The sequence below is a fragment of the Amblyomma mixtum genome, chromosome 8 (assembly GCF_055824585.1).
Source record: "Amblyomma mixtum isolate Tamu chromosome 8, ASM5582458v1, whole genome shotgun sequence".
In the NCBI taxonomy this organism is placed as follows: domain Eukaryota; kingdom Metazoa; phylum Arthropoda; class Arachnida; order Ixodida; family Ixodidae; genus Amblyomma; species Amblyomma mixtum.
The window spans coordinates 86,410,711-86,420,431 of NC_143019.1; the positions used below are offsets into that span (position 1 = coordinate 86,410,711).

Below are 9,721 nucleotides of genomic sequence, written 5' to 3' on the forward strand. Positions count from 1 at the left end.
CTTCTTCGCAGACTTGGCCGGACGGTGAAGTCGGCTCTTCGCAGACCCTCGGCAGTTGTGAACCAGACACTCGGTGGCTGCAGAACTAATTGAACGCAATGCGAGTTTTCATTAAGGTAAGCATTACCGTTTATAACATAACATGTGTTACACAGCCACTGCATATCTGTGGGCTTCGTGCATTTATTGGTGCGCCTTCACTTGAATAAACTCCATGATACCGATGTATTCAGGCTATACAGATCGCTAGTACAGAAACTGATGTCACTTCGAGTCTTTTTCCTGCTAATGGTTCATTATTTTTAACTTTTTACCGTACTTTCCATGATCAACGACTAGCACTTCACCATCCAACGCAAATCTAAGTAGAGTGCGAAACTTCCTTTGGAGTTTCATTGCTTGGAACCTAACATCAGCGCATAAGTGAGCCTAGCCGGGAAGCGCTAGCAGCACCGACCACCGATACCACACGTATCATTTTCCGTCTGCAGTGTTAGGCTGTTCTGTTAGTTAAGTTTGAATTCTCTTTCATGCGTAAATTACTTTTGCTGCAAGAAGTGCAGCATGCATGAACCGGGCTTGGTCCCACAGTGGTTATGTCACTGCCCTTTTCTTTTTTCGCAGTGCACGCAGTGTGATGCTTCGCTCCGATGTTTCGTGGAAGACGGAATCCACAACTACAACTTTGACCCCGCTACCATAACTGGTGATTTCATTGTGCGTGGCAAGTATTTTATCATTAGGAAATCAGGGCAGAAAGCTAGCAGCTAAGAAAACAGACACCCTGATTTGACAGCTGCTGAGCAGCAGGACCAATATTTTAGACAGTGTACCCGTCCGGGCTGCAAAGCGAGTCACGTTGTGAGCAATGCTAGTCTTTTTCGAAATTTCCTCGAGCCCGAACTATACGTTGGCCGAAATGTTCGTTCTCTCGACTACTCGCACCGTGTCGTTCGGGTGTGCGTGTAATGCCACTTTTTTTCCGACTATGTATTTTTCCTCTACTACTGCCTTGTACTATCAGCAAGAAATTAAATGCGAACAAGACAACTTAACTAAACAGTGCAAAATACGCAGGTCTTAGCCTGGGGAAGCTCAATACTACCTCCTAGTATTTTAATTTTGAAGGCGCGAAGACTTCTTCCGAAGTTAATCAACCTCGCTTGTGTTGCCAAGTCATGAGCTAATATTTTAGTGTTTTTGTGTTGCCCCCTCAATTTTGTTGTTCGTTTCATTCGTTGCTGATACTGCATATTTTAAAAATTTTTGGGACTTGCGTGCGCCGCAATTCAGGAAGAAAAGAATGGCGAACGCAGCCGGTCGGCTTCTGCGCAGTCAGCTAGCCTATAGCGACGCACTGCGCGCAGCCAGCTCGGAATTCTTGACGATTCCGAGCAGATTCCGAGCCGACGAGGATGCGCCGATTACGTCGACGGCGTATGGCTCCCGCAATTTTCATTCCGACTCCTTATTTTACACCACTGCCTTCGGTCTTAAGGCGTCACCTCAATGCGAACGTAGCTGTTTGTGAATAACGGCAGTAACAGTATTTAGGATGCCACCTGAATTGCGTATTTTAAACTGGTTGTTGGTATACGACTCGAACACTACGAAATGGTTGACTGAAAAAGGCAAAATTACTTATGCCGCTTAAGTGCCCTGTACGGCTGCAATAAAAGCCCCGGAAAAAGATTTTCTGTGCGCGCGCTTGGGGTTGGGGAGAGAGGTCAATATACAGGGCAGCTCGGGGTGAAAGGGAAACTGCATAGGTTTTAGAAATCAGCGAGCTTAATAGGGTGGAATGTGTGAAACTCGCACGTAAAATACGCGAGGTCTTTTTGGGCTAGCACAGGGAAGTAATCGCCGATTAAAATCCGGACGCCGTTCAAGCTTCTCAGCAGCGCACAACGACAAGTGTGTGTGTGGGGGGGGGGGGGCTCATGATGACGTCATCGAAGGTATCGGTACATTTACAACGCACAAGCGCCTGGTTTAAAAAGGAAAAAACGCCACCGAAGGCAAACCCTACCGAGAGTTGTTTGGCAGCGTCTAACGAGTCAGGGCAGGGTGTGGCTGATGACCGCGGTAATTAAAAATCATACCTTCCGTGATGTCAGCTGTATTTCCCTGCAGTCCTCGGGTGCATTGAGGAGAAGCGCAAAATTCAATCGTCCATTACGTCACTATTTTAAATGCTAGTGCAGAAACACTTGGCATGCTTTACCTACCGCCTATATATATTTGAATCCTTGAATATCGCGAAATTCTCAAAAAAGTGCTGGAGTTGCCCTTTAAAGATATCAAGCGCGCTGCTTTATCGTTTCTCATTGAGTAGCTAGCTTTCGTCGCGCGCTCTGATCCATCCCGGAGGACCGTTTCTAAGCCAACACGCAGCGAGCGACACACGCTTCAGACGGACATGGCGCGCCGCCTCTTCCGCCCGTTGCTCGCAGAATGCATCTGGCTACGATCGCATCGCGCAGCAAACAGCGGTCACTCGAAAGCGAAACTAAGATGCTCAATGGAAGGCTTTCCGAAACACACGGGCCCACGGCAGGTGTGGCTGACGCACCGCGGAGCACGCTGCCAGAATCGTACGCACTTGTGTTGGCGCCTGTACAGCCTTCCTACGCAGGCGCTATAGTCTGCGTTCCAGTGGATATCACGTTTAATGATTCTGTGGGACGGCACTCCAGTTAGATATGGCTTAAATATGTAACCTAGCTCTCAGTTCATAGTGCTCACTTCCGAAGGCTACCAGCCATTCGCACTGCTTGCTTTGTTTTCCTTTCGCAGTGCTCCAACCTGAACCCAAAAGCGCCAGAGTTCATTCCGGGTTCTTTCATGAACGGAAGCAGATATCAGAGTACCGCCGACCGGCACAGAAGTGGTGGGTACCAGAACACCAGTGGACACCTGACCACTCCTGCGTTCCACAGTGACGGTGGGCTGCCAAGCAGCAGGGCGCTCCATACGGACCAAGCAGTGCATCATGGACAGCTGGGAGCGGCACTGCAGGTGCGACATAGCGCTTGTGCTTGACAGTCCCGCCTAGTCTCGGAACTAGTTTTTATAGCTACACAGGAACGTTCATCTAATGTTCACTACAAGAAAATCGACTGTATACCTCATCCACGGCTATGCTGACGTTTGATCGGCAGCATACGCATTTATTGCTTGCACGGTTTGCATCGGTCACATGACCAGAGGTGGCACACATTTTCTACCGTACTGTCTCCTGCGCGGAAGTCCACCACCGAGAGCAAAACTAAAGAGACCAGGGAAGTAGATACAAATACTACCTCCCATTACAGTAAAATATAAATACTTAGGTGAATTCTAAGCTTAGTCGACCGTGCTTACCACTGCCGACGGCAGTGTTAATACTCCTGCAAATAAACCAATTCGTTGGCATGCACAACTTCGCCAACGACAGTACGCCATGACTAGCGCGTACGTGCACTTATAAACCGCCGCAGAGGCTTAGGGGCTTAAGCGTCCGCCTATAGTATGCGAACCTGCGCGGTTCTATCCCTCATTTCCCTCGGGTGCGCATTACTGGGAACAAGATTTCCCTTGGCCAGATACCGCGGTCTATGCGGAACGTAATAGTAGGTTCGGCGAGGGCCGAGACACATTGAACACCTCAGGACACCCGACCTTCTTTACCGTGCCACGTTCAGTACTATTGCCTCTTGTTCCATGTACTTCAAAATTCGGCAATAGCTCGTCTGGAAAAGAAAATTCATTCTGGATCTCTGAAAGCAATCGGTCTCGAACAGCATCGAATGAAAATAAGGTGAAAGCAGGCGTTTCGGAAACGCTGTAATTGCCTTGTTCCTAATTGGACGCATTTTATACTGAAGGCAGTTTGCGCCGCATCTGGTGTATCGTTTCATAAGTCTGCATGAGCACATGCATAGATTTTTAGTTTTCAGGCGCACGCGTGGAATGCCAGTAAATGTATTACAGGCGCAGGTGAGACGGCAGGCCTACAAATAACTTCTCAAAGAACACCGGCCTAACGTGAACAATGGGAAAGTAGCTTCCGACGCTCTGCCAGCACCTACAAAACAGAGGAAAAAACCATGGTAGGCATTCCGCACGTATACATGACAAAAAACACTATCCCCGCGCATGCTCTTGGAATTTCTTCACACGTAATTTACGACCGAAGCGAGAAACCGGACGTGGGATCATATGACAAAGATAAATGTATGTGCACTACCCTGTTCCTTCGTAAGCAAGGGTCCATCAGTTTTCGTCTCAGTGTGAATAAGGCGCACGTAGCGGTGTCATAACGGCTGTGCGTAAACCTTAAATATTGATGTACTTGACAGGTGCTTTTTTGCGTGCAGAATGTCTTCTATACTGACCCGTTTCACCTGACCTGAAGGTATGTCTCCTTAAAAGGCCGAGACTCATGTCTGAGGCGCAGGTCATTTACTGCAGTTTCATTTCTGCTTTGGATTTCACTTTCTTGGAGTACCAAACAATGAGCCAGATGCTTGAAAAGGGTTTTCGGCAAGCCTTGCGCACACCAAAAAGCTTTAGCTACGGTACTGCAGAGCTGCTTTTAATGGAGAGTGAACACAAATTGAAGTTTTCTTGTATTGACAGATTACCGCATTGTGACAAAGGGTACCTTCACTAAAAACGGACCTTTTTATAGACTAGCAAAGAAAAAAATGGATACACGTGCTTCCACCACCGACTGATTTCGCACCGACACAGCAGTGCGTAGACTTTTCTCACCGCGGATCTTAGATGTTAGGCTGCGCAACCATTAACTTCAAGTTGGTGATCATGGAGTCATTCTCGGTGTTGGCGTCACGAGTCTGAATCATGTGGCTGGGAAATATGTTAATGCACTTTTATGAATATTAAATACGCCTTCTGCTGCAGACATGCATAGACATACAGAGTAACAAATAAATTCGTTTTTAGTAGGGAAAAAAATCGTACGCAGTTCAGAAAGCTAGAAAGTTAGCACTAGACTGACATACGATGCCAGCGCTAACCCCGTCTGTCCCGAAGAAAGCGCCAATAGCAATTCAAAAATTGATCTCAACTGCCTGCGTTGACGGCGCAGAAGAGCAACGAAAACCATTTAATTTTAGCTAGGTTACATTCAGAGTAACGTTAGCAGCAGTCAAATTGCGTTTGTGTGCGATGCAAAGTCTGTGCGGCGTCAGTTTTTCCTAGCAGCGGTCACCGCTGTGTCACATCCTAGATGACGATGACTGCGATAACTATGGTATGTGTACTGCAGCATTAATTCTCGTTACTGGCTGCACAATCGCCGCAGTAGCAGTGTACAACAATGCATACCTCGAGGAATTGCCTAATGACTTCGGGCTGTTACGACAACGAGGACGACGCGGGTAATAGCGCTGAATCGAGGGCTTGCGGCAAGGAAGCCAGCCATTAATTCTATTAACCCCTGAAAGCATTTCCCATCCTTCGCCTCATCGCCGCTCAGCAGTGTTGGGCTGGCTCATCTGATGCTATTTCTTGGAATTTAAAACGCCACCCACCACTCCTTAAAAACTATTATGGAGTATATGACACTTATGCGTCGTGTTTGAGTATATCAGAAGAGCGCAGAACAACACGCTATGCACATCGATTTAGAATATACGAAAAATCGAGTACTTGTGCCGAGCTGGAAACTAATGATAAGCGTGATGATCCCTGTGAAGGAAAAAATAAGGTGAGGTTTGTAGCAACATGCACAGTGTTGAACTGCTGAAGCTGCTTGTTTTTCTCCAGGCTTGATATTTTGGCACTTTTACTTTCCGAAAAGAAGTCTATAGATGCGACTGTTTCTAATACAGCTTATGCTTAAACGTTGAACACGTGTGACCATCCATTGAAATTTCCGATTCGTGTTATTCCTACAGGAGCCAGCGTGGCCCTCCTGGAATGAGCTGGGATCTTTCGACCTGAGTGCCTGGCACCACAGCCTCGCCATGACCATTGCCGACGGCAGCACTACGTGCCTCCCGCCTACGCAGCCCAACCCGGACCAAGGTGCTGGCCGTGGTGTGTTTGGACGCCAGCACTGAAGGTGGGACGGCTTGGCCGACTGGAGGAAAAATAAAGCTCCTGCCGAAACTGCTTTTGCGGAATTGTCTTTTTGTATCCATGGAGGCAGTAGCCATTGTACAGGCATGGAATGATATAAGTTGCCATTTGCTACTGGCCAGCACTTGATTCATGCTGTGGTCGCGAAAATTCTAGGCAGCAATTGATTTCAACAATCCGGCGTGCATACATAGCACATTCAGTGGGTGTCGTAATAGTGTTCTGCTTCACGGTGTATGACTTGACGTCAGACACTATCAATATCATGTCTACAATGATTCTATACAAAACTTGCAAAAGTTCTCAACAATTCATGCTAAGCACTTGAACAGAAATCAGTTTTTTGCGTGTAGCACTCTAATAGCGCGCATGATAAAGCTTTGTGGCAATTATGTCGGTCAGACTAACTTTTACACTGGTTTATGGTTATGTATTTGTTTGCAGCCTTCGACCATTTAACACAGTCCACTCTAAATAGCGTCAGCTCGAGCTAAAGGTGGCAGCTTTGTGATCTTTCAATGAAAAAAAATGCATGTACTTTGAAGCAGCGGTCAAATAGCCTATATATCCTGGTGGCGATATAAAGGTTACTTTCTCCTCCGTTAACACTACTATCGACTCTAATCGACGGAACAAGGTAAGCCTGTCTCCTTTTATTGGCACATGTACCTTTGATAGCCGATAGTCAGTGCAAGCACCTAACCCTTCAGAAAACACGCACCATGTTGGCGCGTGATCATGGGAGCGCGTCGACGATGAAGCCGAAGTGTGCGTGTGTCGGTCGACGAAGACGAAGTGTGTGTGGGGTTCGGTCAGCGAGGCAGCCGCCATCTTGTGAGTTCGCTGCTGTGCGCTGAACTTTGCTGAAACTGAGCTGTGCCAGTCCTGTCTTCGTTAAATATATTAGACCTCATGCAGAGTGGCGCCAAACCCATGACAAGATGTTAGCCGCAGCACCGCAGAAGATAACGCACTTACTCACTGCGGAACAAAGTACCTGAAATAGAGCACTGCGGAACAGACCATTCGGGCCATGAGAACGCTAACACGAGTTTCATGCAAACAGTCCAAACAAGAATGTAAGCCTGACAACCGTGCTCCCTAGGGTAGTCAACAAACACCACATGCACATTTCACAATCACATGAGCTGTCTGCGCACGCAATTTAAAGTTATTGCTGGACATAACACACTAACAAAAAGACGTAATAACCATCCATCACGCCGCGATTCATCATGAATCTGAGCCACAAATGCCCAGAGATGGACGGTATATTAATCTCAGAGGCGTCCGAGTAAGTCCACTCACAAAATGCTTTACCACCCAGGCGCGCCCACGACCAATGTGTCAGAGGTTAGACGCGATTAAGTGGAGGGAAACTTAACCCCAATCAAAAAACTACAGTGTATGAATGGATATCTTCCTTATTCCTGTGCAATTATTTCGACAGCCTCTGCTCTCCACACATGAGAACGCGGGCGGTATTTTAATGCCAGAACAGTATTACCCCTGGCATTAAAGGCACTATATCAAACGGAGTTCAGCGCCTACTTTACATCTAAAAGCTGTCCCTGGGTGTTTTCTCTGCCTGGTTTTCATTAACCCTTTCGGCCCTGGATTTTTTTTTTGGTTGCTCTTTATTTTTACAATCTCTAAGGCCCTATAACCACACAGTAAAAATTTAAAGCTCATGGTGCAAGTATTAAGCTATTTACAGTTATCGTGTCAAAACCGCACATCAGGGAGTAGTGCGTGTAAAAGGCGAAAGGGAACCCTTTGGTTACCGCAATTCAGAACAAAAAATCGAACGAAAAATTTCTTATTCTGCTGTTTAGTGATCTCTGCAGAAGCTTTTCCTAGTTTGTAAGGGATAGGTAGAGCTTGCAGTTGCCACAGAAGGGGCTGCTCTCTCCTTTTTGCCTTGCGTTTTGTATCACTTATCCTCGTTCTTGTCGCTCACGCGTGTGTTCCATGTGATAGAACGCCATGTTCACAACACACATGGTCAAAATTTTCGCAGCCTTCCTGGAAGGCGACGGTAGACAAGTGAAGACTTTCCTCAAATCTGTAAGGCCCTCTTATATTGAGCTGAATGAAGCGCTTCAGTAACGCTGGGCGCAGCACCCAGCACATCTAAGTTCCCAGCTTGCACGAGGCACAGGGCATCAGGCTTGAGCCTGTTTTCAGGCTAGCTGTCTACTACAAAAAAATTCATGAACGGGAGGATAATCTGTCGCGCCTGGGATCTTGACCAAACACTGTTCTTTACGGGCGACTTGAAATCGCCTCTCAATCATAGGCTTCTGCGGCGATTATATATCTCAGCCGGGGAGAAAAGCGAAGCTGCTTATGAGCATACCGAACACGCGTTCTCAAAAAAAGTAGAAAAACTCTCTGCATTGCTCCTAGCGTATTGCAGCATGTGTTGCAAGAGTGGTGGTGCGCGAGCTACAGTGTGAATGCACTGGCCGCTTGTTGCAGCCCACTTCCGATTCTTACAGGAGGGGGCGAGCAGTATAAAAAAGGAGTAAAAGCAAAAGGTCAAGCGTCCGTTTATTCCGACAGCTCCCTTGCTGCGGTTTCTGTTCGCATACATTCCGCATTGTCATTTCTAGGCTCGATCCGAACATTCACTGTCTACGATAGCGAAAATTACTGTTTCCAAGTTCATCAGGAAGCTAATTCTAGTAATTCGTCTATTTGGGGCGAGGAACATTCATGACAGCGGTCCAACAAACTCATCAGAATAGGTGCCTCAGCAAAAAGACTAGCAGAACTTCTTCTAGAAAGATTATATGTAATCACCGCTGGCAACCACAGAGCCCTGGTGGTGTCACGATCGCATACGTCAAAAACGTGTTGCAGCGCAGCCCCTACGCAATCATATGAGCTTGGATAGGCATTTCACAAAACGTTTAAAAATATGCGCGGGAAAAGTTGAATGGTTAGCGAGACATAATTTTACAATTTTGCTATTCCTCGGCTTCTTCACCCATGTCTAGCATGCTGCTGCTGCTGCTTCCTTAGACCACACAGCTGAATGGACATGAATGAATAGTGATGTCTATGGCAGCAGGGATCCCGGAGCAACTACCCTCTTTAAAATGAATAGTATTTTCGCCCGTTACTGAGGCGCGAGCGAAATATTTCTGTTGTGTCATTTGAAGCCACCAGGGCCGAAAGGGTTAATCTTTCCCGTGTTTCTAATTTTCTTTCTCCAGGCCACTCGCCTCGCCGCTTCCAAGGACATCATTTGTACCATTTATACTTCGTATTTCTTACAGCTCGTAAAAACATTTCAGAGATGTTTTGAACCTGAAATATTTTTGCTTTTCCGCATTAAAGTGGCCGGCAGCAATAACCTCCCGGTATAATATGTGCATGCCTCTTTGTTGTACATGTGTGGTGCAAATAAATTTCATCGAATCGGCAGACTTGTGGTAGAGCACCTGTCTCGCATTTGTTATTTGTAGATAATTTCCCCATGCCTGGTGCTGAGCTTTTATGGGGTGAAGTGGGATGATTCGTTCCTGCGTCAAACAACCCTAAATCCGCCTCGAGAGGCAAAAGCCAACTTGTGGCCATTTTCTTTCTATGTATCAAGTACGAGTCCACGGTACCGAAGCTTGTCAGC

The 9,721-nt window shown here is 46.8% G+C and overlaps 1 protein-coding gene across 1 annotated transcript; it reads left to right on the forward strand.

Moving 5' to 3' along the window:
* Positions 1-6,068, forward strand: LOC149333338 (uncharacterized). Its single transcript, XM_089556032.1, has 4 exons — positions 1-116; positions 625-717; positions 2,797-3,018; positions 5,904-6,068. Exons 1-4 carry the CDS (start codon positions 99-101, stop codon positions 6,066-6,068), a joined length of 498 nt encoding a protein of 165 aa, XP_089412158.1. The 5' UTR covers positions 1-98.
* Positions 6,069-9,721: the final 3,653 nt, after the last annotated feature.